Source organism: Oncorhynchus kisutch, linkage group LG11 (genome assembly GCF_002021735.2).
Source record: "Oncorhynchus kisutch isolate 150728-3 linkage group LG11, Okis_V2, whole genome shotgun sequence".
NCBI lineage: Eukaryota > Metazoa > Chordata > Actinopteri > Salmoniformes > Salmonidae > Oncorhynchus > Oncorhynchus kisutch.
Window position 1 is genome coordinate 10,722,783 of NC_034184.2, and position 21,668 is coordinate 10,744,450.

Genomic DNA, 21,668 nt, shown 5'->3' on the forward strand with positions numbered 1-21,668 from the left:
GACTTCCTAGTGATCAAAAGTCCTGTATTTTCTGCTGTTCACTCACAGAGCTGTGCTGTGTTTTGATGATATCTCCTGACATTTGCATGCTACGCTCTGGAAAGGGCTATGCTCTGGCAAGGGCTTAAATCAAACGCCCGCCGTTTTGTTTTAGGAATCCAGCAGCATTCCTATTGGTTCAGGGCATCTTCCAACCAGAGTTTCTGTTTATCGCGGGGCGCGCCTCACGGACACGCTTCTCATTGTATTTATCAAACCAATGGGAGAGTGCGTTCCCCTACTGTCCCTCCTTCGCTCGTAGTTGAGTGGCACTAGCGGATACAGTGGGAGAGTTTCTGTGTGGATGTACGAGCTTAGATTCACTAGAAGCCTGTACTTCTACGATGCATCTCTATACCTCAACTGCACACTACAATCTGCAGACTAGGATGTAACTATTTCCACATGTTTTCCTTTTTGTACGCCGCATTTTTTCCTTTGTATATTTTTGTACATTTTTTAAAAATAATTAATTGTTATGCAAGGAATAACTTACCAGTAAGTAATTTATTTATTGTGTCCATTTTGAATGTGTATAATAATAAACATCTATACTTTCAACTTCTGCTTTTAAAAGAGTCTTTGTAGTAGAACATTTCTGGGTTATTTTAGACTGCGTAAAGACAAGATGCATTAATTTAAATCACAAATATGTTCCATTGCTTAGTAGTAGTCCAGTAGTATAGTAATATAATGAAAGTAACAACAATATTAATATTTCTAACAAAATAATAATAATTATAAATAGTACAATGACAAATACTATAATGACTATAGTATATAACAAAAATGCATGAGAATATAGCCATTTTAACATTTGTACTTAAGCCAAGTGAAGGTTCCTTCCTTATGCTGTTGACAAGCTAAACGTTGATTGTTGTATAGACAATCATTGTTATTGTACAATTAAACAATCATCTCCAAAACCTCTCTCCTGACGAGATGAGATGCCACGTTTAAAATATAATTATCTTAACATCATTTAAATGTATTTGTTTCTATGCATTATAAGACGCGCTTTTACCCGTGGTTCAGATAAACTAATAATGGATTATATTGTAGTTTTGTTGTTTTAATATCAGTAGGCCTATTTGATAATAGGCTTGGCCTACTGCAGTTTTTCACAGTTGTTATGGAGGGGGCTTTGCCAGTAGACAGTTCTTGCCGAGTCCCACCAGGCAGGTTTCGCTGTGCTTGGAGTGTCCCTCTTGGAGTGTGTCTTTCGCTTAACTGGCCTTTGAATATCTTGATTTAGTATCCCAGTTATGGTTTGTGACTTCGCTTTACTGCAAAATTGCAGCTCTTGGGCCTAACGTAAAGCCGTGTAGTGAACAAATAACAGTGACAACAGTGATGCCCTTATGAGAGTCTTATTTTTCAGAAGAGTTTGTGCGTTCTATGCCCAAAATACCTTAGTTTTATTACAATCGCATCTCATGTGGGGAATTGGGAAGAAAGGAGACATTCGTGCTTCCACCTCAGTGTTTAGGCAGGCTTTTCGTGTATTGCCGTTCGGCTGGTAGTTTTCGAAAGGTTTTTTGTTGTTGTCTCCTGATAGTTTGACCCTTTGGGGGCAGCGATGGAGGAGGGGGGTAGAGAGAAAGACTGTCGGGCAGAGAGGAGTGGAAGGAAAGGAAGTCTCAGCGTCTCCTAGCCTACTCCCACGTTGATCCCAGATTTAAATTAGGCCCAGGCTACCTGTTTTTTAATCAGATTTGAATGTGTTTTTTTTATGTGATTCCCTCTAGTCAGCTCAGTGACACGGTTGAAGGACGGTAAAGCCTATGGTTCTACATTGATTGTAGATGTTGTTTGGTCGAAATGCATAGCTTGGGTGGCTTCGTTTTGACTTGGAATGTAAACATTTTAGACGTTTTTTTACGAGGAATAATGTAAAAAATATTCTGCGTGAAATGAGAGGAAGCGATGTATCTTCGATTGTTGCAAAATTAAATTCCATAATAGTTTTTCATGGTTCCACTATTACACATAAAGAAGATAAAACACTTTGAACGTTTAACTCTGAAAGCACCTTTAGCCTTTAATGTAACGATTTGATTAAAAATATCATAAAAAATGTGCACGTTTAAAATGTAATTATTTTAATATAATTGAAATGTATTTGGTTCTATGCATTCTAAGACCGTTTTTTGTAACAGAATGAAACATATATATATATATTTTTATCACATTGTGAGGAGTGTAGGCCAATACCATTTTTCAACGATTGTCAACCTTTTGAATAAAAATACACTCTAACACGTTGTCATGCTCAAGGATTTGGATACATGTGCAAATCTCTCACTGAGCACCGTGCGCGCGCGCACACACACACACACACACACACACACACACACACACACATACAAACACATTCGTCAGTAGCCTATGCTGCCTGAACATATAAGCCTCTGCTCTGTCGTTGAGAGAGGCTTGTCTAGCTCAGAATTCCTGAACTTTTCAGTTTGACTACTGTTCTAGAGTAGAATGTTCGCTGTATACTTTTCTCCTTGAAATAGCAAGAGGACCAGTTGGTTTAGCTCGCCATTTTATATTTTCTTTGTTCTCTTACCTTGGATTTTGCTGATATAATTGAAGTTCACCAATCACCATATCAGTAGTGCCTGAATGGAGGTGCTATTGAAGCGGCCTAATACATTGCCCAGTGAGATGTGTTTTGTGAACACAGGCCCACCTATCCAAATTTGAGCGCCATGGGGTGTCCCATTGAACTGAATGACTAGGGGTATAAGGCACATATGAGTATGTTGATTCCCATTCCTATATTTATTGCTTAAGTCTCTATCCCCGGCGGTAAACGTCATTTAGTTGGTGTTGTTATTATACATGTCCTACGGATGCACCCACCCATACATGCATTTTAAGTGATTACCACTGTGAAAGGGGTGAAAGGCAATGTTGACTTAACTATTAAATTACCTTTGCGATAAACAAGCGATTTCAATGCCTTTTCTCAAGCACATTCAGACTATATATGCCAGTAAAGAAAATACACATTTACAGACATAAAGGAGCTAGTCAAAATTCACGGACGTGACAGAATTGTCCCAAGTCTAACAAAATACTGTAGCTGATACATTTCAATATATTTATGCCTACATTTAAGTCTTAATAGTATTTTGTTTACATCGACATATTTATAATGTAGCCTATTCTCCTTTTGATGATTTGCAGTAGGTTATGGTCAAGGAAGCAGTTTTGATGCTTGGAGTTTGGAAATTACAAAATTGGTCTGTAATGGACTGACTGAAAGATCAAACATTTGCTTCAGGTGAGATATGGACGAACGTCTAATTCCGACGTGAGACTGAGAGATGGTAGACCCCCCCAGACTGACTCATCTATAGGTTTCAGAGTACACCGAAGTAGTATAGCGTTATTATCCCCTACAGTGAAACAACCCGTAGTTTAAGATGACCACTCCTTTTGTTGTTCCGTTTGTAGCCACCCTGCTCTTTCTTGTCTGCCATGAAGACGAGTAAGCGGTTTGAGTCTGCATTCTACCGTAGGCTACTGTAGACTGGGTAGGCTATTTGTTTTGGGGTTTCATTTAGTCAAACCTTTTAGCATTCTTTTACTGATACTTAAAAACACTTGATGTTATACTTTTGTAATGCAAGGAAATAAAGTGTAGTTGGCAACATTAGACAGGATGCGTGTGAGAATTACACGCCTCAATTGATCTTTCAGAGATTTTGTCCCATTGTTTTCGGTGCATTGACGTGGTCTTGTGTTTTCTCTTTGTAGAACATGACCGGGACATACTTTTTGGTGGGCAAGGCAAATACTCGAATGAGTTCAAGACGACCTATCCGAAGTTCATAAAAGGGATTATTGAATCTAGACAGCGTTCGATGCTTCTGGCTTTTCCTCTGGATTTGGGATTTATTGCTTCTCGACAGAATGGAAAGCCGGGATTTCGCTCCTCCACACCACCTCTTGACAGAGCGGGGCGCGCTGGTTCACCACGCCTCCTCTCGGATAGCTTCTGGCGGCCGAGGCACGGTGCAGCACCCCGCTCACTTCCAGCCTGGAAAGTACTATTCCTCTCACATCGCCATGGCCCCACATTCAGGTTGGTGGAAATACGAATTTGTTGGAATATAAGATTAATTGTGCGATTTTATAAATGAGTCTCTGGTGTTTTTGGCCTGTTTGAAAGTGGGACGGACATACCGTGTGCATCTACCGTGGTAAACTTAACCCTGCCGTTTGTCAGGGACGAACGAGAGTTTATTGGAAAAGGAAATGAGTTAGACGATGTGGTCATTCTCGAAATTAGGAATTACTGTGGACTCTTGATATTTTATGTTCCAGTTTTAGTCAATATTATATTTTATTGAACCGTTTCTAGCGCTGTTTCTTACATACCCTGTCAGAACCGAGTGTAGGCTACTTTAATATGAAAAATAAGCGTGCATTTTATAAAAGTAAACACAAAATGAATTTGTTAAATTACAGATTTAGTGAGACTAAACCTATTCTAGACAATACGATTTATAGTTAGAACACAATATACAACGTTGTTATATAAAATAGATTATTACATAATTCAGAAATATTATTGGATTATTTAGAAAGAGTAAAGGATTATTAGGCCTACAATACATTATTTGCTTTCAAGTGACATGGAATCTTTCCAAATGAAGTTGGATAGTTTCACCTCCCAAAAATCTGTTTAGTAAAATGGACTAATCCTAATGTTATAAATGGGGTTTTAATCCATTTGTAACTTTATGTTGCCTCATTTACCATCAACCGTTTGTCCTTTGCTAAAATTATTGTTGTATGTGCGTAGGCTAGGATACTGTAGACCTATTCCCGTGAGCGCGGTGCGTGTGGAGGAGTGACGTGCGAGCTGGTGCGTTCCTTTCCGTCTTCGGTGAGGCCCTGCGACTGTCCTGAGTCCGAGACCCGGGGGTCAGTCTGTAGGAGTGGAGAGGAGCCTGCGCTAATAGAGGTGCGCGTAATACCAGACAATCCGGTTTCTATATTGAGCGCGGACGTGACGGGCGAGAATGGTTTGACAGTGCATGCATTAGATTTTAACAAGTAGCTTTGGTATCCTGTCCTAAAGGAGGAGGGGAGGGGGGAGTGAAGGTGTGTGTGTATGTGTGTGTGTGTAAGTGAATGCTGGGGGAGGGGTGTCTGCTGCACCTAATCATGTAGTGAATCGTAAAACCGAGCGAATGCGTGTATAAATATAAAACCTATGTGTCTTGAGTGAAATCTCATTAATTTCTTATAAAACGTTGAGATACGAACCCGTGTTGTTGTCGTTATAGTTAAGAACATTTATTTTCTAGCTATAGATGTTGGTCTAAATGCATTACGCGTATCAATTAAATTGGGAATTTGAATCGTTTAGTATGCCAGGCCGTCTTTGTAAATACACATTTAGTGACTATACCTTCTGAATAAAGGTTGAATAAAGATTTAATAAAGTAAAAATGAAAATTATGGGTAAATTGACAAATTAAATACAGACAGAATTTATTCTCACCACCTTTATGGGCATTTTACAGCAGCAGCACATGGTATTTAGCTGTGCATTTGAGAGCGTTTGGCATTGTCTGCTCTATTTTGTTGTACAGTAAGTTTGCTGGTGAAGCTATCTTATCACAGAGTATCATTGTAATAATAATAACTATATGAATTGCATTTTTATAGTCTTTTAGCGTTTATATAGTCTCAAAGTGTTTCACAATGTATGTTATCATATTTAGAACGCCAGTACTTCAGTAATGCTTCATTATTCCTGATGGATGACTGACATTCTGATGGGGATTGTTTTTTGGATGGGGTCCCGTTGTAAAGGGGCTGAGGAGGGGGGCACTTTGTGTTGGGCACCCCTTGAGATTCAGATAGCTGTCTGCCTGGCCCTAGGCCACTGGGCAGAGGGGTTGATGTGATGTGTGGTGCAGGCAGGGCAGGCGGGGGCGTCAGGGGGGAGTCAGGGGGAGGAGGAAAGGTTTTTGGGGGTTAGTTAGATCTCCTCTTGCTGGGACGACTCTCCCCCAAAACACACACACACACACGCACGCACACACGTGCGTGTGTGATTTGATTTTGATTTTGACACACACACGCACACACACACACACACACACACACACACACACACACACACACACACACACACACACACACACACACACACACACACACACACACACACACACACACACACACACACGCACGCACACACACACACACACACACACACACACACACACACACACACACACACACACACACACACACACACACACACAGAGATTCACCAATGTTTTGCATCTGCAGCAGGGTAATTCCAGAATCTTATGAGGAAATGGTGAGGAAAAATGTACATTTCCTTCTTTTACCATCGTTGTTTTGCTAAATCTGTATTTGATCCATCTATAACGTCCACGTCCTTATAAGGATCCGCATGGTGTCTGTTGCGCATGATGAGGTGGCTAAATGGCTGTTATCACTATTATATAGCTATAAAGACCAGCCCCTCAGATGAACACCAGTGGTATTGTGTTGTCTGTGAGGTTCATATCTGAACTGGGACCATTTGTCATTCTCTCTCTCTCTCTCTCTCTCTCTCTCTCTCTCTCTCTCTCTCTCTCTCTCTCTCTCTCTCTCTCTGTCTCTCTGTCTCTCTGTCTCTCTCTCTCTCTCTCTCTCTCTCTCTGTCTCTCTCTGAGGGTTGTGTCTATTCTGTAGGTAGATGTATAGTTGAACAGGTGTGCTGTATCATGGAGGGTGTGGCTGAGCCTCCTTGCACAGGTGTGTCACTTTTCAGAAGGTGTGGATTAGTGTGTGTGAACGCGTACGTTTGAGCTCCTAATCCTAACCCTAAGACTAACCCTAGCTCCTAACCCTAACCCTTAATGTAATTCTAACCCTAATCCTAAACCCCCTAAAAATAGCATTTGATCTTGTGATGACTTGCAAAATTGTTCATTTACTATTCTTGTGGGAATTTCTGATCCTCTCTCTTCTTCTCCTTTTTCTCTCTCTCCCTCTCTCTCTCTTCCCCTTTTTCTCTCTCTCCCTCTCTCCTCTCATTTTTCTCTCCCTCTCTCTCTTCTCCCTTTTCTCCCCCTTTCTCTTCTTCTCCTTTTGCTCTCTTTCCCTCTCTCTCTTTTCCTCTCTCCATAAGTGCTGTGTCTCATTATGTCAGCACTGGCTCCTACACTGTCCTGTGTGTGTGTTTGCTGTGTGTGTGTGTTGGGTATTTGTGTGTGGGTGTGTGCCGTGTGTGATGTGTGTTCTGAGTGTGTGTGTGTATCAGACACGGTCTCACACTCCGCAGCCCTGTCCAGTCATTCTGATGCCTCGTTTGGACTCGGAGCCAGCGAGCAAGCTGATTGGCTAAGGTGTTTGAGGTGCTAGCTTCGGGGTGCCATTACTTTGATCGCCACAGTTACAGAGAAGAGACACCCCCCCCCCTCCCATCCAATGGCAGAGTTGTTAGCGTGTTCTGCCTGTCTGTCTGTCTGTCTGTCTGTCTGTCTGTCTGTCTGTCTGCCTGTCTGCCTGTCTGCCTGTCTGCCTGTCTGTTTGTGTAAGAGGTAGACTAGACACAGAGTTAGTAAACGGAGAGACTCGTCTCCCTCTCTGGGGTGGTGTGTGTTGGAGATAAGGGTGTGTGTCTGTCTGTCTGTCTGTGCCTTTAGTCGGAGGAGATCATATTTAAGGCTGTGAATCTAGAATAGTTCCTTTTCCCTCAGGCCTCCCTTCCAGCACATGTATTTCTATGGACACAAGCACTGTTCATGACACAAACTGTTCACACCCCTTTTGTTGGGGGAGATACAATGTTGCAGGTTTAAGGCTTATTTCCTGCAATTCTACACGATGCCATGGGGTGCTGAGAACATTTTGCAAGTGTAAAGCTTTAAAGCTTATTTTCTTGCAATTCTATACATTTTGCCATGTCTAATGTTTATTCATGTGATATTTGAGTGACTCAAACATTACAACAATATCCTTGGGATAGAAAAACCTAGCTAAAAAAGGTCAGCTGACATGGGCTAGTTCATCTGGACATTTCTGACAGGTTATAAATAGCTCTCTAAGGTATGCGATGATTGACATGACAAGAATAAAACTGATGATGCACTACTCAACTTTGAAATAGCACCTTATGCAATCTACTATTACAACTTTCGATAGTAAGTTGAACGATGGCCTGAGTTCCTTAAAATATATATGTATATTTTTTTGGGTGGGGGGACCCCCGTTCCCCCCAGGTCAACCCCTTGTGGACACAGTTTGGGAACCACTGCTCTATAGGAGCAGGGAGAAGGTGTAATGAACAGTCCTTTAGGGAGAAGGTGAAATGAGCAGTCCTCTAGGGAGCAGGGAGAAGGTGTAATGAACAGTTCTCTAGGGAGTAGGGAGAAGGTGTAATGAACAGTCGTCTAGGGAGTAGGGAGAAGGTGTATTGAACAGTCCTCTAGGGAGCAGGGAGAAGGTGTAATGAACAGTCCTCTAGGGAGTAGGCAGAAGGTGTATTGAACAGTCCTCTCGGGAGCAGGGAGAAGGTGTAATGAACAGTTCTCTGGGGAGTAGGGAGAAGGTGTAATGAACAGTCCTCTAGGGAGTAGGCAGAAGGTGTATTGAACAGTCCTCTAGGGAGAAGGAAGAAGGTGTAATGAACAGTCCTCTAGGGAGAAGGCAAAAGGTGTAATGAACAGTCCTCTAGGGAGAAGGAAGAAGGTTTAATGAACAGTCCTCTAGGGAGAAGGCAGACGGTGTAATGAACAGTCCTCTAGGGAGAAGGCAGAAGGTGTAATGAACAGTCCTCTAGGGAGAAGGCAGAAGGTGTAATGAACAGTCCTCTAGGGAGAAGGCAGAAGGTGTAATGAACAGTCCTCTAGGGAGAAGGCAGAAGGTGTAATGAACAGTCCTCTAGGGAGTAGGGAGAAGGTGTAATGAACAGTCCTCTAGGGAGAAGGCAGAAGGTGTAATGAACAGTCCTCTAGGGAGAAGGCAGAAGGTGTAATGAACAGTCCTCTAGGGAGAAGGCAGAAGGTGTAATGAACAGTCCTCTAGGGAGTAGGGAGAAGGTGTAATGAACAGTCCTCTAGGGAGAAGGCAGAAGGTGTAATGAACAGTCCTCTAGGGAGAAGGCAGAAGGTGTAATGAACAGTCCTCTAGGGAGAAGGCAGAAGGTGTAATGAACAGTCGTCTAGGGAGAAGGCAGAAGGTGTAATGAACAGTCCTCTAGGGAGTAGGGAGAAGGTGTATTGAACAGTCCTCTAGGTTAGAAGGAAGAAAGTGTAATGAACAGTCCTCTAGGGAGCAGGTGTAATGAACAGTCCTTTAGGGAGTATGGAGAGGTGTGTAATGAACAGTCCTCTAGGGAGAAGGTGTAAGGAACAGTCCTCTAGGGAGAAGGTGTAATGAACAGTCCTCTAGGGAGCAGCTGTAATGAACAGTCCTCTAGGGAGCAGGTGTAATGAACAGTCCTTTAGGGAGTATGGAGAGGTGTGTAATGAACAGTCCTCTAGGGAGAAGGTGTAAGGAACAGTCCTCTAGGGAGAAGGTGTAAGGAACAGTCCTCTAGGGAGAAGGTGTAATGAACAGTCCTCTAGGGAGCAGGTGTAATGAACAGTCCTTTAGGGAGTATGGAGAGGTGTGTAATGAATAGTCCTCTAGGGAGAAGGTGTAAGGAACAGTCCTCTAGGGAGAAGGTGTAAGGAACAGTCCTCTAGGGAGAAGGTGTAAGGAACAGTCCTCTAGGGAGAAAGTGTAATGAACAGTCCTCTTGGGAGAAGGTGTAAGGAACAGTCCTCTAGGGAGAAAGTGTAATGAACAGTCCTCTTGGGAGAAAGTGTAATGAACAGTCCTCTAGGGAGAAGGTGTAAGGAACAGTCCTCTTGGGAGAAAGTGTAATGAACAGTCCTCTAGGGAGAAGGTGTAAGGAACAGTCCCCTAGGGAGAAAGTGTAAGGAACAGTCCTCTAGGGAGAAAGTCTAATGAACAGTCCTCTTGGGAGAAAGTGTAATGAACAGTCCTCTAGGGAGAAGGTGTAAGGAACAGTCCTCTAGGGAAAAAGTGTAAGGAACAGTCCTCTAGGGAGAAAGTCTAATGAACAGTCCTCTTGGGAGAAAGTGTAATGAACAGTCCTCTAGGGAGAAGGTGTAAGGAACAGTCCTCTAGGGAGAAGGTGTAAGGAACAGTCCTCTAGGGAGAAAGTGTAATGAACAGTCCTCTTGGGAGAAAGTGTAATGAACAGTCCTCTAGGGAGAAGGTGTAAGGAACAGTCCTCTAGGGAGAAGGTGTAAGGAACAGTCCTCTAGGGAGAAAGTGTAATGAACAGTCCTCTTGGGAGAAGGTGTTATGAACAGTTGTCTAGCGAGTAGGGAGAAGGTGTTATGAACAGTCCTCTTGGGAGAAGGTGTTATGAACAGTCGTCTAGCGAGTAGGGAGAAGGTGTTATGAACAGTCGTCTAGCGAGTAGGGAGAAGGTGTTATGGACAGTCCTCTTGGGAGAAGGTGTTATGAACAGACCTCTTGGGAGAAGGTGTAATGAACAGTCGTCTAGGGAGAAGGTGTTATGAACAGTCGTCTAGGGAGAAGGGAGAAGGTGAAATGAACAGTCTGCTAGGGAGAAGGGAGAAGGTGTCATGAACAGTCTGCTCGGGAGAAGGGAGAAGGTGTAATGAACAGTCCTCTAGGTTAGAAGGAAGAAAGTGTAATGAACAGTCCTCTAGGGAGCAGGTGTAATGAACAGTCCTTTAGGGAGTATGGAGAGGTGTGTAATGAATAGTCCTCTAGGGAGAAGGTGTAAGGAACAGTCCTCTAGGGAGAAGGTGTAAGGAACAGTCCTCCAGGGAGAAGGTGTAATGAACAGTCCTCTTGGGAGAAGGTGTAAGGAACAGTCCTCTAGGGAGAAGGTGTAAGGAACAGTCCTCTAGGGAGAAAGTTTAATGAACAGTCCTCTTGGGAGAAGGTGTAAGGAACAGTCCTCTTGGGAGTAAGTGTAATGAACAGTCCTCTAGGGAGAAGGTGTAAGGAACAGTCCTCTAGGGAGAAGGTGTAAGGAACAGTCCTCTAGGGAGAAAGTGTAATGAACAGTCCTCTTGGGAGAAAGTGTAATGAACAGTCCTCTAGGGAGAAGGTGTAAGGAACAGTCCTCTAGGGAGAAGGTGTAAGGAACAGTCCTCTAGGGAGAAAGTGTAATGAACAGTCCTCTTGGGAGAAGGTGTTATGAACAGTCGTCTAACGAGTAGGGAGAAGGTGTTATGAACAGTCCTCTTGGGAGAAGGTGTTATGAACAGTCGTCTAGCGAGTATGGAGAAGGTGTTATGAACAGTCGTCTAGTGAGTAGGGAGAAGGTGTTATGAACAGTCCTCTCGGGAGAAGGTGTTATGAACAGTCATCTTGGGAGAAGGTGTTATGAACAGTCCTCTTGGGAGAAGGTGTTATGAACAGTCCTCTTGGGAGAAGGTGTTATGAACAGTCCTCTTGGGAGAAGGTGTTATGAACAGTCGTCTAGGGAGAAGGTGTTATGAACAGTCCTCTTGGGAGAAGGTGTTATGAACAGTCCTCTTGGGAGAAGGTGTTATGAACAGTCCTCTTGGGAGAAGGTGTTATGAACAGTCCTCTTGGGAGAAGGTGTTATGAACAGTCCTCTTGGGAGAAGGTATTATGAACAGTCGTCTAGGGAGAAGGTGTTATGAACAGTCGTCTAGGGAGAAGGGAGAAGGTGAAATGAACAGTCTGCTAGGGAGAAGGGAGAAGGTGTCATGAACAGTCTGCTCGGGAGAAGGGAGAAGGTGTAATGAACAGTCCTCTAGGTTAGAAGGAAGAAAGTGTAATGAACAGTCCTCTAGGGAGCAGGTGTAATGAACAGTCCTTTAGGGAGTATGGAGAGGTGTGTAATGAATAGTCCTCTAGGGAGAAGGTGTAAGGAACAGTCCTCTAGGGAGAAGGTGTAAGGAACAGTCCTCTAGGGAGAAGGTGTAAGGAACAGTCCTCTTGGGAGTAAGTGTAATGAACAGTCCTCTAGGGAGAAGGTGTAAGGAACAGTCCTCTTGGGAGAAAGTGTAATGAACAGTCCTCTAGGGAGAAGGTGTAAGGAACAGTCCTCTAGGGAGAAGGTGTAAGGAACAGTCCTCTAGGGAGAAAGTGTAATGAACAGTCCTCTTGGGAGAAAGTGTAATGAACAGTCCTCTAGGGAGAAGGTGTAAGGAACAGTCCTCTAGGGAGAAGGTGTAAGGAACAGTCCTCTAGGGAGAAAGTGTAATGAACAGTCCTCTTGGGAGAAGGTGTTATGAACAGTTGTCTAGCGAGTAGGGAGAAGGTGTTATGAACAGTCGTCTAACGAGTAGGGAGAAGGTGTTATGAACAGTCCTCTTGGGAGAAGGTGTTATGAACAGTCGTCTAGCGAGTAGGGAGAAGGTGTTATGAACAGTCGTCTAGCGAGTAGGGAGAAGGTGTTATGAACAGTCCTCTTGGGAGAAGGTGTTATGAACAGTCCTCTTGGGAGAAGGTGTTATGAACAGTCCTCTTGGGAGAAGGTGTTATGAACAGTCCTCTTGGGAGTAGGTGTTATGAACAGTCGTCTAGGGAGAAGGTGTTATGAACAGTCGTCTAGGGAGAAGGGAGAAGGTGAAATGAACAGTCTGCTAGGGAGAAGGGAGAAGGTGTCATGAACAGTCTGCTCGGGAGAAGGGAGAAGGTGTAATGAACAGTACTCTATTGAGTAGGGAGAAGGTGTAATGAACAGTCTGCTAGGGAGAAGGGAGAAGGTGTAATGAACAGTCCTCTAGGGAGAAGGTGTAATGAACATTCCGCTAGGGAGATGGTGTCATGAACAGTCCTCCAGGGAGAAGGAAGAAGGCATAATGAACAGTCCTCTAGGGAGAAGGTGTCATGAACAGTCCTCTGGGGATAAGGTGTAATGAACATTCCTCTAGGGAGAAGGTGTAATGAACATTCCTCTAGGGAGTAGGTGTAATGAACAGTCCTCCAGGGAGAAGGAAGAAGGCATAATGAACAGTCCTCTAGGGAGAAGGTGTCATGAACAGTCCTCTAGGGAGATGGTGTCATGAACATTCCTCTAGGGAGAAGGGAGAAGGTGTAACGTACAGTCTGCTAGGGAGAAGGTGCAATGAACATTCCTCTAGGGAGTAGGTGTAATGAACAGTTCTCTAGGGAGAAGGTGTAATGAACATTCGTCTAGGGAGAAGGTGTAATGAACATTCCTCTAGGGAGAAGGTGTAATGAACATTCCTCTAGGGAGAAGGTGTAATGAACATTCCTCTAGGGAGAAGGTGCAATGAACATTCCTCTAGGGAGTAGGTGTAATGAACAGTCCTCTAGGGAGAAAGTGTAATGAACATTCCTCTAGGGAGAAGGTGTAATGAACAGTCCTCTAGGGAGAAGGTGTAATGAACATTCCTCTAGGGAGTAGGTGTAATGAACAGTCCTCTAGGGAGAAGGTATAATGAACATTCCTCTAGGGAGAAGGTGTTATGAACAGTCCTCTTGGGAGAAGGTGTTATGAACAGTCGTCTAGGGAGAAGGTGTTATGAACAGTCGTCTAGGGAGAAGGGAGAAGGTGAAATGAACAGTCTGCTAGGGAGAAGGGAGAAGGTGTCATGAACAGTCTGCTCGGGAGAAGGGAGAAGGTGTAATGAACAGTCCTCTAGGTTAGAAGGAAGAAAGTGTAATGAACAGTCCTCTAGGGAGCAGGTGTAATGAACAGTCCTTTAGGGAGTATGGAGAGGTGTGTAATGAATAGTCCTCTAGGGAGAAGGTGTAAGGAACAGTCCTCTAGGGAGAAGGTGTAAGGAACAGTCCTCCAGGGAGAAGGTGTAATGAACAGTCCTCTTGGGAGAAGGTGTAAGGAACAGTCCTCTAGGGAGAAGGTGTAAGGAACAGTCCTCTAGGGAGAAAGTTTAATGAACAGTCCTCTTGGGAGAAGGTGTAAGGAACAGTCCTCTTGGGAGTAAGTGCAATGAACAGTCCTCTAGGGAGAAGGTGTAAGGAACAGTCCTCTTGGGAGAAAGTGTAATGAACAGTCCTCTAGGGAGAAGGTGTAAGGAACAGTCCTCTAGGGAGAAGGTGTAAGGAACAGTCCTCTAGGGAGAAAGTGTAATGAACAGTCCTCTTGGGAGAAAGTGTAATGAACAGTCCTCTAGGGAGAAGGTGTAAGGAACAGTCCTCTAGGGAGAAGGTGTAAGGAACAGTCCTCTAGGGAGAAAGTGTAATGAACAGTCCTCTTGGGAGAAGGTGTTATGAACAGTTGTCTAGCGAGTAGGGAGAAGGTGTTATGAACAGTCGTCTAACGAGTAGGGAGAAGGTGTTATGAACAGTCCTCTTGGGAGAAGGTGTTATGAACAGTCGTCTAGCGAGTAGGGAGAAGGTGTTATGAACAATCGTCTAGCGAGTAGGGAGAAGGTGTTATGAACAGTCCTCTTGGGAGAAGGTGTTATGAACAGTCCTCTTGGGAGAAGGTGTTATGAACAGTCCTCTTGGGAGAAGGTGTTATGAACAGTCCTCTTGGGAGAAGGTGTTATGAACAGTCGTCTAGGGAAAAGGTGTTATGAACAGTCGTCTAGGGAGAAGGTGAAATGAACAGTCTGCTAGGGAGAAGGGAGAAGGTGTCATGAACAGTCTGCTCGGGAGAAGGGAGAAGGTGTAATGAACAGTACTCTATTGAGTAGGGAGAAGGTGTAATGAACAGTCTGCTAGGGAGAAGGGAGAAGGTGTAATGAACAGTCCTCTAGGGAGAAGGTGTAATGAACATTCCGCTAGGGAGATGGTGTCATGAACAGTCCTCCAGGGAGAAGGAAGAAGGCATAATGAACAGTCCTCTAGGGAGAAGGTGTCATGAACAGTCCTCTGGGGATAAGGTGTAATGAACATTCCTCTAGGGAGAAGGTGTAATGAACATTCCTCTAGGGAGTAGGTGTAATGAACAGTCCTCCAGGGAGAAGGAAGAAGGCATAATGAACAGTCCTCTAGGGAGAAGGTGTCATGAACAGTCCTCTAGGGAGATGGTGTCATGAACATTCCTCTAGGGAGAAGGGAGAAGGTGTAACGTACAGTCTGCTAGGGAGAAGGTGCAATGAACATTCCTCTAGGGAGTAGGTGTAATGAACAGTTCTCTAGGGAGAAGGTGTAATGAACATTCGTCTAGGGAGAAGGTGTAATGAACATTCCTCTAGGGAGAAGGTGTAATGAACATTCCTCTAGGGAGAAGGTGTAATGAACATTCCTCTAGGGAGAAGGTGCAATGAACATTCCTCTAGGGAGTAGGTGTAATGAACAGTCCTCTAGGGAGAAGGTGTAATGAACATTCCTCTAGGGAGAAGGTGTAATGAACAGTCCTCTAGGGAGAAGGTGTAATGAACATTCCTCTAGGGAGTAGGTGTAATGAACAGTCCTCTAGGGAGAAGGTATAATGAACATTCCTCTAGGGAGAAGGTGTTATGAACAGTCCTCTTGGGAGAAGGTGTTATGAACAGTCGTCTAGGGAGAAGGTGTTATGAACAGCCGTCTAGGGAGAAGGGAGAAGGTGAAATGAACAGTCTGCTAGGGAGAAGGGAGAAGGTGTCATGAACAGTCTGCTCGGGAGAAGGGAGAAGGTGTAATGAACAGTACTCTATTGAGTAGGGAGAAGGTGTAATGAACAGTCTGCTAGGGAGAAGGGAGAAGGTGTAATGAACAGTCCTCTAGGGAGAAGGTGTAATGAACATTCCGCTAGGGAGATGGTGTCATGAACAGTCCTCCAGGGAGAAGGAAGAAGGCATAATGAACAGTCCTCTAGGGAGAAGGTGTCATGAACAGTCCTCCAGGGAGAAGGAAGAAGGCATAATGAACATTCCTCTAGGGAGAAGGGAGAAGGTGTAACGTACAGTCTGCTAGGGAGAAGGTGTAATGAACAGTCCTCTAGGGATAAGGTGTAATGAACAGTCCTCTAGGGAGAAGGTGTAATGAACATTCCTCTAGGGAGAAGGTGTAATGAACATTCCTCTAGGGAGAAGGTGTAATGAACATTCCTCTAGGGAGAAGGTGTAATGAACATTCCTCTAGGGAGAAGGTATAATGAACATTCCTCTAGGGAGAAGGTGTAATGAACATTCCTCTAGGGAGAAGGTGTAATGAACATTCCTCTAGGGAGTAGGTGTAATGAACATTCCTCTAGGGAGAAGGTGTAATGAACATTCCTCTAGGGAGAAGGTGTAATGAACAGTTCTCTAGAGTGAAGGGAGAAGCTGTTATGAACAGACCTCTCAGGAGAAGGTTGAAGTTGTAGTGAACAGTCCTTTCGGGAGAAGCTGTAATGTGTGTCTCCCTATAGCCGTACACTCCAGCCCTGATCACCCACCACAAGACTCACAGCTGGTGATTTTTGCTCACATTGTTGTAATACTTGGAGGAGGAGAGGAGGATATGAACGGACACATGAAGAAAGGATAAAGGGATGAGTGAGAAAGGAAGAGTAAGAGAGGAGGTAGAATTAAGGGAGAGAAGGAAGGAAGCAGGGAAAGGAGAAGAGGTGAGGTGGAATTAAACAGCAGCAGGGTGAGGATGGAGGGAGAGTGGAGCAGAGAGGCTAGGAGGAGAGAGGGAAAGGAGGAGTGGAGAGAGAGAAGAGAGAGAGCGAGAGTGGCTGAGCATTTCCACCTGGTTGATAATCCAGTCAGATTACCGGTGCCTGAAAGCACCGACCGCCGTCCCCGGCAACTCATCCGAACATCTCCGCGGGAACACTCTGGCTCATAAGTAGTGTGTGTTTGTGTGTGTATTTGTATGTATGTGTGTCAGTGATGAGTCAGCAGATCAGCCGAGCCACAGGTAGAGAAAGCGACAGGCCCGAGCCTCCCTCACCGTTCTCCCTAGATGAGAAGACTTCATCTGGGGCATGGCAGGCGAGGCAACCCCTTCTCTGGAGCTGGAGCTGGTGGTGGTAACGCTAGCGGGTTGGTGGTGGAGATCATGTGGTTTAGCCCACCCTTAGAGACAGTGTACAGCAGGTTGGTGGTGGAGATAACATAGTTTAGCCCACGCTTAGAGACTGTGTACAGCGGGTTGGTGGTGGAGATAACATAGTTTAGCCCACGCTTAGAGACAGTGTACAGCGGGTTGGTGGTGGAGATAACATAGTTTAGCCCACGCTTAGAGACAGTGTACAGCAGGTTGGTGGTGGAGATAACATAGTTTAGCCCACGCTTAGAGACAGTGTACAGCGGGTTGGTGGTGGAGATAACATAGTTTAGCCCACGCTTAGAGACAGTGTACAGCGGGTTGGTGGTGGAGATAACATAGTTTAGCCCACGCTTAGAGACAGTATACAGCAGGTTGGTGGTGGAGATAACATAGTTTAGCCCACGCTTAGAGACAGTGTACAGCGGGTTGGTGGTGGAGATAACATAGTTTAGCCCACGCTTAGAGACAGTGTACAGCGGGTTGGTGGTGGAGATAACATAGTTTAGCCCACGCTTAGAGACAGTGTACAGCGGGTTGGTGGTGGAGATAACATAGTTTAGCCCACGCTTAGAGACAGTGTACAGCGGGTTGGTGGTGGAGATAACATAGTTTAGCCCACGCTTAGAGACAGTGTACAGCAGGTTGGTGGTGGAGATAACATAGTTTAGCCCACGCTTAGAGACTGTGTACAGCAGGTTGGTGGTGGAGATAACATAGTTTAGCCCACGCTTAGAGACAGTGTACAGCGGGTTGGTGGTGGAGATAACATAGTTTAGCCCACGCTTAGAGACAGTATACAGCTGGTTGGTGGTGGAGATAACATAGTTTAGCCCACGCTTAGAGACAGTGTACAGTGGGTTGGTGGTGGAGATAACATAGTTTAGCCCACGCTTAGAGACAGTGTACAGCGCTCTTCAAATAGCTACTACACGCCAGTCAGCCAGCCAGCCACTCATCCAGTCAGCCAGCCAGCCAGTCATTCACACACACACGCTCACTTGCACGTGCACAGTAGTACTGCAGGCACAATGTTGTATGGGTTGACTAATTATTTCTACTCTGCATCTATTATGTAGGGTGTTTGTCAGTGGCACTGCTGAATATTATGTGTTAACGTAATGGAACCAATCAATTATTATATATTTTTTCCTGGGATGTGAACTTATGGACTGAGTGATGACACTTATTGTGATGACACCTTGACACCTCTTGCCTCGGGGTCAAGGCATCCGCTGTTCACAAGAGCCAGAGCGATGACATCATTTACCAGGGACAGACATGATGTCATCCAGGATGAGAATCCTTCTCGGGCGGCTGGTCTGACACGTGAAACACACACTAACGTCCAGAGATGCAGCCACGACAACCCTCAATACCTGAAATGGCCTTGTCCAGCTGAAATGTGTATGCTTCTTATTTGGTTAATGTCAGCGCTCGGTGCTGCATCTCAGCTCTGCTCATTCATATTGTAATGCTGTCTATTGAGCAGTGTTTGTTTGTTAAAGTGTCAGGGTCTTAGATGGATGGAGAGGTCCTTGGTTCACAGAGAGGTGAAGGAATACAGGGGAACAGTGACACTAGAAGGGCATGAAGAATCTGCCTGAAGTTGAGGGAGCATGATCCTTTCATTCTATTTTGTTGTCTCTCCTTTCTTTTCCTTCTGTTGTCCATGATAACCTCTTTATCAAATGTACTGTCTCTCTCTAGCCCTTTTTGCTGTCTGGACTGGATACTGTTCTGGACTGTAAACTGGACTGTAAACTGTTCTGTAAACTGTTCTGGACTGTAAACTGGACTGTAAACTGTTCTGTAAACTGTTCTGGACTGTAAACTGGACTGTAAACTGTTCTGTAAACTGTTCTGGACTGTAAACTGTTCTGGACTGTAAACTGTTCTGTAAACTGTTCTGGACTGTAAACTGTTCTGGACTGTAAACTGTTCTGGACTGTAAACTGTTCTGGACTGTAAACTGTTCTGGACTGTAAACTGTTCTGTAAACTGTTCTGTAAACTGTTCTGTAAACTGTTCTGGACTGTAAACTGTTCTGGACTGTAAACTGTTCTGGACTGTAAACTGTTCTGGACTGTAAACTGTTCTGTAAACTGTTCTGGACTGTAAACTGTTCTGTAAACTGTTCCGGACTGTAAACTGTTCTGGACTGTAAACTGTTCTGTAAACTGTTCTGGACTGTAAACTGTTCTGGACTGTAAACTGTTCTGTAAACTGTTCTGGACTGTAAACTGTTCTGGACTGTAAACTGTTCTGGACTGTAAACTGTTCTGTAAACTGTTCTGTAAACTGTTCTGGACTGTAAACTGTTCTGGACTGTAAACTGTTCTGTAAACTGTTCTGTAAACTGTTCTGGACTATAAACTGTTCTGGACTGTAAACTGTTCTGGACTGTAAACTGTTCTGTAAACTGTTCTGTAAACTGTTCTGTAAACTGTTCTGTAAACTGTTCTGGACTGTAAACTGTTCTGTAAACTGTTCTGTAAACTGTTCTGTAAACTGTTCTGGACTGTAAACTGTTCTGGACTGTAAACTGTTCTGTAAACTGTTCTGGACTGTAAACTGTTCTGGACTGTAAACTGTTCTGGACTGTAAACTGTTCTGTAAACTGTTCTGGACTGTAAACTGTTCTGGACTGTAAACTGTTCTGGACTGTAAACTGTTCTGTAAACTGTTCTGGACTGTAAACTGTTCTGTAAACTGTTCTGTAAACTGTTCTGGACTGTAAACTGTTCTGTAAATTGTTCTGTAAACTGTTCTGTAAACTGTTCTGGACTGTAAACTGTTCTGTAAACTGTTCTGTAAACTGTTCTGGACTGTAAACTGTTCTGGACTGTAAACTGTTCTGTAAACTGTTCTGGACTGTAAACTGTTCTGGACTGTAAACTGTTCTGGACTGTAAACTGTTCTGGACTGTAAACCGTTTTGGACTGTAAACTGTTCTGGACTGTAAACTGTTCTGGACTGTAAACTGTTCTGGACTGTAAACTGGACTGTAAACTGTTCTGTAAACTGTTCTGGACTGTAAACTGTTCTGGACTGTAAACTGTTCTGGACTGTAAACTGGACTGTAAACTGGACTGTAAACTGTTCTGTAAACTGTTCTGGACTGTAAACTGTTCTGTAAACTGTTATGTAAACTGTTCTGGACTGTAAACTGTTCTGGACTGTAAACTGTTCTGGACTGTAAACTGGACTGTAAACTGTTCTGGACTGTAAACTGTTCTGGACTGTAAACCGTTCTGGACTGTAAACTGTTCTGGACTGTAAACGGGACTGTAAACTGTTCTGTAAACTGTTCTGGAATGTAAACTGGACTGTAAACTGTTCTGGACTGTAAACTGTTCTACATTTTACTGCAATGAATGCTACCTAAATGAATAAAGGTTGAGTATAAACTGTTGTTTAGCTGGTCCGTCCCCTGCCAGTGTGTGTGTAGACGTGTGTGCGCGCACGTGTGTGTGTGTTTAAGTGAGTGTGTATCTTGTGTGTGCATGCAAGGAAGTGCCTGTGTGGATCAGCGTGGAAGGTTATACAGTAACACATGAAAGCGTTAAATCTATTCAGGATCCTCTGTTGAATATGCATGCAGATCTGTGAGTGTGTTCCTGTCTCCTGAAAGCTCTCAGCCCAGTGCAGAGAGAGAGAAAGAGGGTGAGGAAACAAGAAAAAAGAGAGACAGAGAAAAAAAGAAAAACTAAGATCCATCATCAGTCATTCATGGATAATCAGTCTCATGGGACACACACACACACACGCGTGCGTGCGCACACACGTACACACACACACACGCACACCCTACCGCCTGGGCCCTAATCCTTTGGGGACTCGCTGTGTGTATGTCTGTCTAAATTTGGCTGTTCGCTGATTAAAACCAAATTAAATTTTTTTGGCTTCATTCTCTCTATCTTTGATTGCAAGTTTAGTATTTGTCCTCCTTTTTGTTTTTCCATTCTTGTCACTTTGTTCATCATCTGCTGTCCTTTTCAGTCTTTTTTCCTAAGAATATGTATGTTTTTTTTATGTTGTAAGCCTGCATGCATTACGTGTGTGCTTACTTATGCATGCTCGAGGCGATTGTGTGCATATCGGTTGTTGTTTTTCTGTGCAGATGTGTGCACGTCTATGTGTGTGTGTCTGAGTTACACTCCAGTCGTCTTATCTTTGACTCTTTGGATTCAATGAGCCCCCCCCCCCCTCTCTCTCTCTCTCGCTCTCTCTCTCTCTCTCTCTCTCTCTCTCTCTCTCTCTCTCTCTCTCTCTCTCTCTCTCTCACTCTCTCTCTCTCTCTCTCTCTCTCTCTCTCTCCAATTCAATTTGCCTTATTGGCATGATGTAACAATGTTCATATTGCCAAAGCTTACTTTGGATATTTACGATATGAAAATAATAAGAATCAAAATTGTCAACGGGACAAAAGTAACAACAATAACCAAGGGTCAAAATAACCATACATTGAACAATACCAATAAGCATTTAGTAGAGGACATAGTAGAGGCAGGTTGATTGATCTGTCAGACACTGTCCCTCATCTTATGGCAGGCAGCAATGTAGTGCGCTGCCAACCCACAGCTCTCTGCGTCCTCCCCCAACAGGACGGGTAGCCTACTCTCATCAGAGAGGTCTTGGAAACCTTGAATAAGGGTTTCAAATTT

The 21,668-nt window shown here is 44.1% G+C and overlaps 1 protein-coding gene across 1 annotated transcript in view; it reads left to right on the top strand.

Moving 5' to 3' along the window:
• The first annotated feature begins 271 nt into the window (after nucleotides 1–271).
• The window catches only part of LOC109898953 (BAH and coiled-coil domain-containing protein 1), a 112,506-nt gene continuing 91,109 nt past the window's right edge, over nucleotides 272–21,668 (top strand). Inside the window, exons 1-2 of the mRNA XM_031836423.1 lie at nucleotides 272–537; nucleotides 3,808–4,135. Coding sequence (XP_031692283.1) covers nucleotides 3,964–4,135 — 172 coding nt within the window. The 5' untranslated portion in view covers nucleotides 272–537; nucleotides 3,808–3,963. The remainder of the gene's footprint in view (nucleotides 538–3,807; nucleotides 4,136–21,668) is intronic.